This window comes from Lynx canadensis, chromosome C2, assembly GCF_007474595.2.
Source record: "Lynx canadensis isolate LIC74 chromosome C2, mLynCan4.pri.v2, whole genome shotgun sequence".
NCBI lineage: Eukaryota > Metazoa > Chordata > Mammalia > Carnivora > Felidae > Lynx > Lynx canadensis.
This window is the reverse complement of record NC_044311.2, coordinates 12,063,828-12,078,015: the sequence shown is the minus strand read 5'-3', so window position 1 is coordinate 12,078,015 and position 14,188 is coordinate 12,063,828. Positions and strand designations below refer to the sequence as shown.

Below are 14,188 nucleotides of genomic sequence, written 5' to 3'. Positions count from 1 at the left end.
CTAACGGTCAGATCATGACCTGAGCCAAAATCAAGAGTCGGATGCCTAACCGACTGAGCCACCCAAGGGCCCCGCTCTGATTATGATTTTCACAAAAATTATATGTTAATGGAGAAAATTAAGACATTTCAGAGGAATACTAAAGAGAAAAAAACACCTATAAATATCTCTAAAATATTTTGGTGCCTGTTATCTTCCCCTTATCTAACCATATGTACAACATTTTGTACGTATATAAGTATCTATGTACATATATATATAAACACATGGTTTTTCAAAATTGATATTATACTATAGTGGCTGTTTGTATAACTCATTTTTTTCAGTTAATAATAAATTATGAATACGTTATTTTGGAACAGAATTTTAAGTGTCTATATGCTAGAAATTTGCATATAAATTAGGTACTAAAATTTAACCAATTCCCTATAGTTGAATACTTAGATTCTTCTACATTTCTTGTTTTAATACTTGAAGTTTGGACATGAAGGCCTTCGGATGCCAAGCAGAATGGACTAGATTTTATCCTATGGACCAGTCACTCTCAAGGGAATGGCAGTATACTTCTAGGGAATGTTTTGGAAATCTGGGCAGATGTTTTGGTTTTCAAGATGGGTGGAGACTTCTACTGGTGTTTAGTGAGGACCAGAGAGGCTGCTAGCTCTACAATGTGTAGAGCGGTCCTGAGCAATAAGGAGCACTGTCCTGTGTCCTGCCCAACTTTCAAACGTCCTCCGGAAATGTAGCAGGTGAGAAGCCCGGTTACAAGGCTCCAAGCCCATACCCTAACTCTGTTTTACATACAAATGCAAAAGGTTCTGTGCCCATTTTTAAGAAACACTAAGTTTTCTTATTACTCGGGTAAATCAAGGGAAACAGGTTTTCTTCAAAGCTTTACTAAGACTTGTGCACCGTTTTGGAAAATTATATCACTAATACCACACCACACCTGCTATTTGCATCAGCAACGTCACCTACTTACAAAAGTCTGCATTTGTATATGGCTTACAGTCACTGTGACTCTAAGAGTATGTGTGAGAATTGTACCACTCACTTCCTCCTGTCTTCTAGTGCAGTCACGCCCACGCATGTTGCAGTGAAATACGTATCTGTATTATGAAGATTAGCTCTCCTTCATGTTACACGCAAGGTCTCGTGTTTTTTACCAAGTCAGGTGTAGGTATTGGTCTCATTTTAGGAGAGCAAAGGGGACATTGACAATATTTATTATAAGCAGGGGTCATTGGGTCTCTAGGGGTGAATATTGCTACTGCAAAGCACAGGAAGCCATTAGAGGCTTCCAGCAGGAGAGCAACATGATGACACAGAGCTGGAGGTATGGATCCGCAGAGAGCCAAGAAAACAAATGGGGAAAAGAGATGGCAAGAGACAAAGAGACCATAAAGGAGGCAAACGCAATCTGGGCAGGGAAATAACGCACACCTACAATATCACAATGCCTGCAAGCATCAGAAAGAAGAACATTTTACAGAAGCATCTTAAAAAGGAAGTGACTAGAACTCAGTGATCGAATATGGTGTCAGAGTGACTACAGAGTGACTGAGCCCTCAAAAGTAGCCTCACACACACGCACACACATTTGCAAGCACACACACAGACACACGCTTACATGCTCTGAAACTCCCGATTCATCACCAAGTAATCCCTCTCCCGCTCCTGCTGCCAAAGGAAAGACTTATCACACCACTGATTCTGTGATCTGACAGCTCAACCTGACAATAGCCTGAACTGGAGGGGCAAAGCCTGATTCGGCTTATTTATTTGTCTGTGATTCTGCATCCAAGATAAACCCCCAAATAAATTTTAAGTGTGCTTCAAGTACACTCCAGGTTATAAATCATATACTTGCATTCTCATACTACAGTAAGCAGAAAACTACAAAGACCAAGTGCATATACATATATATATATATACATATATATATATATATATATGTGTGTGTGTGTGTGTGTGTGTGTGCCCCTTCCTTGCCAAATCCATGCACACCCACACAAAGAGAGACAATAAAAGGAAACTAAGAACCTGTGAACCAATGATTATGTGTCAGCACTAGTCACATTTACTAATCAGAAGCAACCCTACCAATTAAAATAGTATGCTATTAGACTGGGCAAGAAAACCATGGTACTAAATAGAAAAAAAAAAAACACTGCAAAATGAAGGAATAGAGAATCATAGATATTAACCATAAGAGAATCAGCGCTACAAAATACTAGGTATAGAAAAGAATGTCCCAATTAATATTCAATTCCCAGTTAAGATTAAAAGTATATTACATGCTGATTATCTGACTTTAGCATGTATATCCATTCTTGATTTCAACTGTTTTTGAGAATAGGTAATATGATTGTTGCTTTAAATAAAGGAAGAGTGAGTCAACAATATCCCCAAATATAATGGGGCTATTTAGTTTTCTTGATCCATGTCTTGAACTGTAATGAGTCAGCAAAACACAAATATCACATCCTTGGTTGCTTTTCTTAACAATGGAAAAGTGAGGAAAACGGTAACCACATCTTTCTCAACCCTGGGCAATTATTCCCCCACACCACCAAAAAGCGTCAGTTGTATTCCATCAAAGTAGAAAATGTCCCTAGAAACCTCACTATTAAATTCTCACATTGTCCAGTTCTCTTTTCCTTGTATGGGTTACTTAGCATCTGAAATGCGTTCTTTAGCACTCTTCTATTTGCCGTGTGTGACAAAAATGCAAGACAAAGCCCAAGCACTATGTGAACGGCCTGAAATGGGTAAGGGCGGGGCTTTTCTAGGCAAAGGCACAGAGAACATCACCCCTCTCTCCCCATCCCTACTGCCTGATCTCAGGTTTGACAAGGGGTAGAATATGTATGTATCGGGTACATATTGTGCTACAGTGTAGGAGGTTTAATGAGCCACGAAAAAAACCAGAGAATAACTTGCAGCTAAGAGGAGATGCTGTAGGTGAGGTTATCTGTGGTTATGGCTGAAAGGCCATGGCCCTCCCTCTTCTTCTTCATTACCACAAGTTCCAAGCTCCTTGTCACGAAAGACAAGTACCCCAAGACTGCCCCTTTGCACCTCTGTCGTCCTTGAATCACACCTTTTCTTCTTAAGTCTCTGGATCATCGTGCTGTGATTCTTCCTGGAACCTGCTTCTTTACAACCGTCCCCTAACTGGCTTCTACTGATTGTTCAACACTTAGCTCTAGTGTCACCCACGGAGGAAGATATCCTCTGTCTCTGCTCTCAGTGCAAACAGGGTTTATCTCCATCCGGGTCCTCACTAGTTACCTTGCGATCATCTCTTTCCTCATTTGTCTCCCCACTTAGGAACTTCTCAAAGGCAGGAACCAAGTCTTTTTGATATTTGTATCTCCAGTGCGTGGCACAGCAAGTGCTCCATAAAGGTTTGTTGCTTGCCTGACTGGGAAGAAGAAGCGCTATTGCCTATAAAAGCTATTAATAGTAACACCGATTTTCCCACTGAAGGTAGGGAGGGGTTTGCAAGTCGGCGGTTTTACTAACCAGGGTCATGGAGGTAGCTGAGCTTGAGGGAGAAGATCCCAGGGGTAGACCATCACCCAAATTACCCAACTTGGATGGTTGCAACCCGCTGTGAACTCTATTCTATCTGTCATGGCCTCGGGGCAACTCATTGGTTCACATCCCTATACATGATGTCTATGCAGCACGGGAGGGGGAGCAAGTAGTGTTGACTCAGGACTTCCCTGTTCTTCAAAATCTAATCTGGAGGCAAGAATTTAAGCGGCAGGACCATGCTAGGAGAGGGGCAGGTGAGACACAAGGCGTCTCTCTCTAGAGCCCGGGGGCTTCTTCTCATTCAGGACAGTCAGCCCTCACCAACTGTGTGGAGACACTTTCAAGCACATTTTGTTCTATGATCAGTTGAAACCCACTGCTGGCATCTTCATTTTTTACCACACAAGCCCCTTGGGCATAAGATGCTTTTGTTGGTGGAAAGAACAGAAGGTTTCACACTCACAAAGGGTACCGGATTTAGACTTTTAACATTATCTCCAAGAGAGGTGACGCCAACACAGACATGTGCTGGCAGAGTTGGAGGAAAGAAGCCATTCATCATACGATTTTACCTTGTGTTCTGTTATCAGATCATACTTTCAGAAATACACCGTGAGAACTTTTCACAAATCTTAGAACGATCTTGCAAACAGCACTTTATTTCGAGTTTGTGTGTAGGTCAAGCATGTTAATTTGTTAAGCATAAACAACATTTATACTGTTTGGTATGTCATTAGCTTGTAATATACCAGGAGCTACTTCTCTACATCTTCAGGAGGTCTTACGAGCACAGAATTATTCATAGGATCAACAGACAATGGGCATTGAATCATTTCATCAAAAGGAGAAATGCAATTTTACGTATTACTTACCACATTAAGTTTTTCCCAGAACTCAGGTCCTTCTTCCATCTCTCGAAGGCTCGGCGGAATGTACCAAAAGCAAATATTGGCATATTCAGGCTGGGGGTTTAAAAAATTTGAAAGTTATTTTAACTTAAAATTAATCTTATACTGTAATGAAGCTTAGTTACTTCCTCTAAGAGTTGTCATGTGTGTATTATGTTGATATCAAATCATTCTGCCTCACTTCTGATAACAGCCTGTTGGGAGATTTTCTTCTCAGTTGGGTGCACCCAACTGAGAAGAAAAAGAGGGTGCTCTTTCCTCCAGGTAAGGGATGAGCACAAAACTGGGGAAAAACATAATAAAGTTTGAAGCTGCTCCAACCAAGCTCTGATCATCAGTTAGCACCTGACACTCATGTGCCCAGAGATGCCCTGGTCCCTCCCTCTTCAACTCTGATCCTCAACTTATTTCTTATACCACCATACCCTTCTAATAATTCCTTCTCTATTTAAGGTAGAGCTATTTAAGGTAAAGCTGTCTTCCATTACCTGCTAAACCCGACAGATGCAAAATCCCCAGTTACCTATGAGTTGATGACATAGGACACACCTGGACCTCACTTAACCAGCCCTGCTGTGACCCTTGCCTATACCACTTTGAGAAAAAGAGCATCGTCTTGACTCGTGGCCTTTGAGTATCAGTGCCAGTCCCAGGTACTGTCAGGATAGGAGTCGGCCTTTTTCAAAACAGAGATTCTCAGTCCCTGTGCTCAGAATGCCCAGCGTCTGATTTAGTCCAGCATAGAAAAGGCTGGAGAATTGGTATTTTACAAAGCATCTCAGGGGATTCTGAAGTAAGTCGTGCATGGTATATGTTTGAGAAACTCTGAACTAGAGAGGCCAGAGCCAAATCATCATCTCCAGTAATCGGTTTTGGTTAAACATGGGATAACCTGCCCGAACAGGCTTTAGTCTAGCTCTTGTCACATAGACGAGACCTTCTCCATTACACACTTCATCCTCACAGGACAAAAACGTAGTACATGTCAATGGCAATCACAAGACTTGTATTCAGTGACCAGGTGGTGTGGGAAGTTATGCTGGGGGTTTACAAATTAGATACACAGGGAAGATTGGATATTCAGGAAAGATTATAAGACATGACTACCTGCCCAGCAGACTCTCAGCAGTGACAGTATTTGATATGATTTCCATTCTTCCACGCAAACACGGTTTGTAGGCAATAGCCGATGTTGTAACAGTTCTCAGTAACCATCAGAGTTATACTCTAGTATCAGGATGAAGTTTGCAAGTATTTCAGAAAGATGGAATCGCTATCATCTTGTATCTTAAGATCAAGACCAGTGTTAAAGAGAGTTCAGATTCTAGTGGATTTTAAATCAAAAGTGAATGCCCAGAAACATCCCCAGCTCAACGAGCTAAGCCCTTTCACCTTTGAAATTTGTAACATGCTTATTGGATTTGACCAAAAAAAAAAAAAAAAAAAAAAAGAGCCACAAATCTTCAAAATATAGAGTAGTTCAAAATGGAGTACTATTTAATTCAACTCAGTTTCTGCAAACATTTATCATGAGATTACAACAGTCTGTACAAATCCATACAATTTATACTTGGGTTTCTGATATAACTGATTTGGTATCTCTAGGAAAGAAATGTCCTTCAAAATTCTTTACTCCCTTGAATGTGAATACATCTTTTCAAATAAAGTTAACTATAGTTGATCAGAAAGTAAAAGAAAATATAGTTATCATCTGTCATCGGGTTCTAGGAATTCACGTCTTTTACATTAATGATGATTTTTTTTTTTCCAGAAATAATTTCCTGCTTCTCGGCTCAAATCCACACTTTGTCTGTCACCCTATAACAATGGAAGTGGACTCTATAAATATTTCTCCTTGCCATCTGGTCCAATCTGAGACTTTATCAGCAGAGGGTGCTGGAGGGACGCTGAGAAGGAAGAGGTATCTCTTCCGGTTCCGGTGTGCTAACCTCATGGATCCCCCGCAGGATGTGTGGGTTTTTGAGCAGCGCTGGTGTCCAGCCACAAGTGGACCCCCTGCCAACTCCCCGCCGGCACCACCTCGTCAGATGGTTTCACAGCAGACTGGTAGGGGCCCTAAATGGCTTTTTCTGGCACACTCCCCCCAGGTGGTCTCACAGGGGAGTGCTGCCAGCGAGGCACCCCTGTGAAGCCTGAGTGAGCTTCAAGGTGCTGCCCAGAGGCTTTCTCTAGCACTCTGTGCCTCCTCCAACTACCACTGGATCTCAGCCCTGGGAGGGACGGCCTCTTGCTTGGGTGCTGTATCCCGGGTTCTAAGAGTGGTGCGTGTTTTCTACCTCTGCTATTTCTTTATTTTTTAGGGTTCTCTCTTTCCCTGATGAGGCAATCCCCTGTTAATAATAATAATAATAATAATAATAATAATAATAATTCTCCTCCTCCCCCCACTCCTTCTCCTTCTGATATGAAATGCCTCACAAATTCGTGTGTCATCCTTGCACAGGGGCCATGCTCATCATCTCTGTCTCATCCCCATTTCAGTATATGGGCTGCTGAAGCAAGCACAATAATTCTTTAGACTGAACTTTCCCACTTCAAATTACTGTGCAGTTTTTGTCTTCTTATTGGACCCTGACTAATACATCATTAAGTTATTGCTTTTCATTTGCACGGAGACATTATAAATCATTTTGTGGTAGTTTCTACTTGCTCCCGTATCTGCTCTATGTTGTATACGTTAGGACTTAGACCTTTTAAATCACCTTTTAAATTTGCTTCCTTTAGTAAGTTTCTGTTTCAATGTATTTTTAATTTTTTTTAAATTTATATATTTATTTTGAGAGAGAGAGAGAGGGAGAGAGAGAGAGAGAGAGCAAGCAGGGGAGGGACAGAAAGAGAGGGAGAATCCCAAGCAGGCTCTGCACTGTCAGCGCAGAGCCTGATGAGGTGCGGGGCTCGAACTCATTAACGATGAGATCGTGACCTGAGCTGAAATCAAGAGTCGGACACTTAACCAACTGAGCTACCCAGGCACCCCTCTGTTTAAATATTTTAGAAGTGACATACCTGTGATTTTTGGCCAGTCTCTTTTATAATGGTGTTTTTTAGTGCTGTGACATTTGAAAACTTGTGAAGCCTTTTTGACAGTTCATTTGATTGGAAGATATTTGATCTCCATTTGGTGGAATACCTTTACTGTCATCATTTCCAAAACTATTAAGATTTGGAAAAAATATTCTTTTGAATATTCACGAGGAACACATTTGAGTTTTTCCTGTCTCTTTGCCTTTCTAGCTTGTATTTGATATGTGGCTTTCTTCAAGAGGCTGCAAAGCAGTAATGAGTATTTTCAGAGTAGAACCATTCACATGGCACTTCATTGCCTATATATAGGAAAGCCTGACCTCTCAAGTGTCTTAGGAACACTTTAGTCTATGTACTCTAACACCATAAAATTGAGAAGACATAAAAAGGGAATCCAAGTGTCTAGACCAGACAAATGAGAGCGAAGGGTACAAAAACACATGTAGCAGTGAAAAACATTGTCACAACCTTTAAAAATTCATGGAGAAGTACAGAAATGTCACTAAAGGAAAGATGGATACATTCTACCCTGATTTTCAAAGAGAAAAAAATAGATATATTCTAAGAAATGAAGCAAGCACTTTATTATTGAGCAAATGACATGAGACCCCTTGGGGAAATAAGTCGAGGGTCACCAAGATGTAGTAGCTTGCATCCTCTAGAACTGAGTCATGTCAAAAGAAATTCATCTCCTTTGCTTACAGTGTCATTAGATCACAATAATAATAATAAAAAGCAAAGCTAGCAATAGGCATTTTAATAAGTAGAAATGCAGACTCTAGCAGATAGAATGAAATAATCGTGCAAGTACAGAATGGAGAAAGGGGCCATGGTGGATTTCAAGTGACTTCAAGCTTTTTTATTTTAAATATCTGATTAGACTACTGAAAAATTTCAAAGGCAGCACTGAGTAGCACAACCAGCCTTGGTTTTAGAGTCACATGGATATGATTTGGATCTCAACTTCACCAGGTCTTTGTTTGGACAGGAGTTGAACTCTAATCTCAGCTTCCTAATCTATGAAATGGAGATCATATGGTCTGCTTCGCAGAATTGGTTAGATAGCACAGAGATTATTTCCAACATTTACTACTATATATGGCCATACACCAGGCACTCTATTAGAATAGTGGCTCTTATCTGGGGCTATATAGGTAGAACAAGATGTCCTCATCAAGTGGATGAGTAGCCACATTAAAATCTGTACTAGGTGGGACACATCACTATTTTTGCATATAATATTTGAAGGGGAATGTTAAAGAATGATAGCCTGCCCCAAGAAGGGTAACTGAAATGTCTAATTCAATTAACAGAATTTTCTATGTTCTAGATACTGAACCAGACATTAAGATGAGAAAAATGACTACACTATATGCTTATCTCTAGGAACTCAGTGACGAGTAATGGAGCTAGATACAGGCAATTAAACTGCAATGGAAGGAGCATTACAAAAGACGAAATTTCTCGTAATACAAGAAACATTTCTGGCAACAGGAATAGTGCACACGTAGAAGCCCGTGTATTCAAGGGGATGGCAAGAACTTGGAATGAACAGAGGACAGGGTGTACTGAAGAGAGGTGAAAATGGGCATGGAAATGAGAGTCATTTCATGAAGGGCTTCCTCATCTGCCATGTTGGAGGGCTTTGGCTTGATTCTAGAAGAGATGTGGAATCATGGGAGACTTTTGATTTCAGGAGATTTCATTTTAGAAAGACCACAGTGTGGCTCCCATGTAGAGATGGACTGATCATAGTTCTAATGACTGAAAGAAGAATGTAGTATTTTGGTAAAGAAAATGGCTACACTACAGGTTTAGAAATGTTGGATTTGAGGTGCCTGTGGGAGTCTAACTGAAAATTTCACAACATACCTAATGTACAAATGACTAGAGTTTAGGAGGCAAGTCAAGGATGGATACATTATTGAAGCTGTTGACAACAAAGTTCTAGAAATGGATTAAACATTTCAGGGAGAGTAAGTGGACACAATGAAGAACTTAAGATGGAAGAACAGAAAAGAATATTTCACGGGGTACCCAGATGAAGAGACCTTTGCCACATAGAGACTGAGAAGAAAAAGTTACAGGTAATGGAGAAAAACTGGGAGAGAAATTCAAAGAAACCAAGAAGGAAGCGAATTTCAAGAGAGAGGGAGTAGATAATAGTGTAAAACGCTACCTAAGTCCAATGAGATGAAGACTAAACAATGTGCATCAGATTTTTGCGATTAGAAGGGTGCTGTCATCTAAATAAAAAAATATAAGAAGATAACTATAAATTGCATGTACTTGATACATATTAGTAGCAGGGGTCAATAAATAATAGAATATGAATAATTAGAGCTCTGGGGAAGAGAACTGAGCTGTGAATTATCTGACACAGGAAGTGTTCAGGAAGCGGTTGACATCCTGTTATGGCTACTGGTTACCATCAAGAGAGGTGTCCTGCCTCCAGCAGGAAGTTGACTGGATGTCCTTGAAGATCCTTTACACCCTGGAAAGTCTATGGAGCCAAAATAACTCTTCCTAATGTAGAACTCAGGAAGAGAAAAACAAAAAGTTGAATAATTAGGACTCTCCCAAGAGATCAAAATAAAATATGTGAATGATAGTATATGAATGACTATACCTCTAGGAAAACATTTATTAGATCTTAGATCCAACACAGAAAAAACAGAAAGATTATTTTCAGGGGCCTATGAATAATGCAGAATTCATTTGAAATGATAACTTTAAATCATCTTCAAGAAGATATGCATTATTTTTGTTCTTTTCAGGAAAAGGTATTCAAATACTGGATATTCTGTTTTGTTGTGTTCATTTACTGTTTTCAATATTCCACTTAACATTCTCACTGCTATCTGCTAAAAAGTGAATATATATGTAAGTAAAATTATATATATATATATATATATATATATATATATATATATATATATATAGACTCGCATTTTTCCTAAAGTGATAGACTTTCAGTTTCACAGACTATACTCTAATCACATCTCTCTTAAGTCTACGGTACGGTTATATCTAATCAATCCAACTAAGCATTTGTTAACAAAAAGGATAACTGCCTTGACACTTATATATATGAGATTCAAGGTCTAATTTTACATTATTTCTCCAAATGGAACACAGAGAAAAGAGGCAAATGCATATCACATACAAAACCCCTTGTAAGTGGGAAGGCTGGAGTGCTTTTAGAAAGCCACCTTCACTGCTCTGGGGCCATCTGGCTCCCATAGCTAAGATATTCAGGGCAGAAGGCTGCCTAATGATTAAAACCCACCTTCACTTGCATTACAAGTTGAATGTTTGCAATTCCCTAAAATGATGGTGAGAGTTTCCTCCCTTAACTTTTAAGCCTTTAGGAGGAACATATACATAACGTTTAAGACAATCCGTCTTTTTTTCACTTTTTCTTTTAGCTCTATCAAAAGACTTCAGTTCCAAGGTGCACAGGACTTTCCATAGGCACCAGAGCTCCCACAACCAGAGAAATAGAGAAGGCAGTTCAAAATTGTAAAAATAAAGACAAAGACTAAAACTCAACCTCAAGGAAGTAAATAAGGCAAGTTAAACTCAAGAATATTTTTTTTAAAAAAAGTGACTCAGACTCAACCTCCAACCAATCCTATAGCTGTTTTGCGCCTATGTGCTTATATACGCATCTCTTAAAAATATAGATGTTTCCTCATGTAATCATGCCATTATCACACCTAGCAAAATTATTGATAATTCTTTGGTATTATCCAATAGCCAGTTCACATTAGAAGCTTCCCAACTGTTTGAAACTTTACTTTTTACAAGTGTTCAAACTAGGCAACAGCTCCCTCTGCTGCATGTGGTTATCAGGCCTCTTCTGTCTCTTTGAACCTGAGGTGATCATTGCCACCTTCTCCTTTATTTTCCTTCACCCCACTAACCTGTTGAGGAAACCAGGACAGCTGCCCTGTAGAATATCCCACATTCCAAATTTGCCTTTTTGCTTCTTTCAAGTATCCCCAGAAAGCCATTTCAATATGGATTCTCTTGCTGTCTTTGCAAGTTCTTTCATATCCCCATTTTTCAGGAACTTTGAACTCTTGCTGATAGTGGCAGAAGCCACAGTCAGGAGTCACTGCAGCAGTGTTTCTGCAGCTTATTGGGAGGGCCATCATCATACCTCACCTCTGCTACTACAACAGCGTCCCAACTTGCCTCGTTCATCCTTTCCTTGGCTTTCCTTCACCCCCTCCCACCCCATTCCTCTCTTCCCAAGACATCCAGCACCATCTTTTAAAATGGAATTCATTTGGGGCGCCTGGGTGGCGCAGTCGGTTAAGCGTCCGACTTCAGCCAGGTCACGATCTCGCGGTCCGTGAGTTCGAGCCCCGCGTCGGGCTCTGGGCTGATGGCTCAGAGCCTGGAGCCTGTTTCCGATTCTGTGTCTCCCTCTCTCTCTGCCCCTCCCCCGTTCATGCTCTGTCTCTCTCTGTCCCAAAAAAATAAATAAACGTTGAAAAAAAAAATTTTAAAACTTCTCTGACGATTACACTTGGAATAAAAGCCAAAGGTCTTACCAGGCCCTACCTGACTCTACCTGATCTGGTCTCTGCCCACCTCTCCAACTGTATCACCTCCTACACCCCTCTTTCTTAATGTGCCTTCTTCTGGTTCCTTAAACACTTCGAACTCCTTGTAGCATTAAGCCTTTGTAGTTGTTTATTGATTCTACCTAGAATGCTTTTCGCTCAGACAGCTAGCTGCATGGCATGCTGTTTACCATCAATCAGGTCTTAGGTAGAAGATGACCTCAGAGGGCCCTACCTGCATGACCCAAACGAAACAAGCCACCCCCCACCGACATCGTCATTCCAGCATTCCACCCTCCTTTAAAAAAAAAAAAAACAAGTTACTTAACATACAGCATAGTCTTGGCTTCAGGAGTAGGACCCAGTGATTCATCTCTTACATATGACACCCAGTGCTCATCCCAACAAGTGCCCTCCTTAATGCCCATCATCCACTTAACCCATCCTTCCACCCACCTCCCTTCCAGCAGCCCTCAGTTTGTTCTCTGTAGTTAGGAGTCTCTTATGGTTTGCCTCCCTCTCTGTTTTTCTCTCTTTTTTTTCCTTCCCTTCCCCTGTGTTCATCTGTTGAGTTTCTCAAATTCCACGCATGAGTGAAATCATGCGATATCTATCTTTCTCTGATTTATTTTCCTTAACATAATACCCTCTGTACATTGTTGCAAATGGCAAGATTTCATTCTTTTTCATTACTGGGTAGTATTCCATTATACAAACACACACGCACGCGCGCGCGCGCGTGTGTGTGTGTGTGTGTAGACATATATACCAAATCTTCTTTATCCATTCATCAGTCAATGAACACTTGGGCTTCTTCCATAATTTGGCTATTGTTGGTAACACTGGTATAAACAATGGGGAGCATGTGCCCCTTTGAATCAGTATTTTTGTATCCTTTGGATAAATTCCTAGTAGTGCAATTGCTGGGTCATAGATAGTTCTATTTTTAATGTTTTGAGGAACCTCCATACTGTTTTTCAGAGTGGCTGAACCAGTTTGCATTCCCACCAACAGTGTAAAAGGGTTTCCCTTTCTCAGCAATCCTCACCAACATCTGTTTCTATTACAGAACTTGCTACATCTGTAACTATTTATTTGTATACTGGATTGTCTTTCATGAACGTGCTTTATTGTTTTCTTAAGAGGTCTCACTACCTGATGCTTGTTAGGTATTAATTTGCTTGTTTATCGCCTGTCATTTACCATTTTGAGTATAAATACTCCCAGAGAGAGGGATTTCCCTGTTTTATCCTCCCATGCCTAGAACTATGCCTAGCACATAGTAATTGCTCAAGAAATCTTGCTGAATAAATGAATGCCAATGGCAGCCAGATTGCTTACATATAATATAGGTTCCTAGGCTGTAATCTCTAGGGGATTTTTACATTAGGTTAAAATTGCTATATAATACGTGCTATTAGAAGATCTGAGAGAACTTTATACTTCCTATTTCTTAAAAATCAGAATTAAATAACACTCTTCATATTTTCTAACCATATGTTTTAGGAAAAAAAACAATATTCTCTACTTTTGCAACCACTTTACTTCTTATATATAGCAAGCAGTCCAACACAAAATGACTTATTTTCCCATTGCTCCAAAGCTAATATGCTTTCCTTATTTTATAAAAAGACAAAACTAAATGCATTATTGTACATTCACTTAATTGATTTTTCACATGCAGGCACCACTACAGCACAGTTGAATATTCACAGTACAATCATCATGCAATTTATATATTTATTCAGTATTATCCTTGGTAATTATTATTGAGCACTTTAATTTTCAATACTTAAAGGCAAGTGTGCTCTTTGTGAATCTAACAAAGGAAAAATACTCACTAATAGAGTAAATTAACATAATGGACTCCATGAATTAAGCTAATGACTTGTTTCTAAGTCTGCAACACAAAAACCAGTGAAATATAACAGATTAGAAAATTACCACCTTCATCACTGTTGACTGACAAAATCACGAGCACAATTCTGTAATCACTTACTTCCAGCAGTAGCTTGAATCCTTCTCTTTTCTTGATTTCTTCTACAAGGTATCTAAAAATGAAAGTCACAATAATATTTATAATTTGGAATCTAAAAACTCCATGAACACAACTGACAC

The 14,188-nt window shown here is 39.8% G+C and overlaps 1 protein-coding gene and 1 non-coding gene across 2 annotated transcripts in view; both read right to left on the bottom strand.

Moving 5' to 3' along the window:
* The window catches only part of GADL1 (glutamate decarboxylase like 1), a 168,704-nt gene that overhangs the window by 51,902 nt on the left and 102,614 nt on the right, over window positions 1–14,188 (bottom strand). The window contains exons 13-14 of the mRNA XM_030330126.1: window positions 14,070–14,121; window positions 4,416–4,505 (exon numbers count right to left, since the gene is read on the bottom strand). Of these exons, the coding sequence (XP_030185986.1) occupies window positions 4,416–4,505; window positions 14,070–14,121 (142 nt within the window). The remainder of the gene's footprint in view (window positions 1–4,415; window positions 4,506–14,069; window positions 14,122–14,188) is intronic.
* LOC115524312 lies at window positions 6,871–6,977 on the bottom strand. Its single transcript, XR_003972025.1, has one exon. It is a non-coding gene; the product is annotated as a U6 spliceosomal RNA (small nuclear RNA).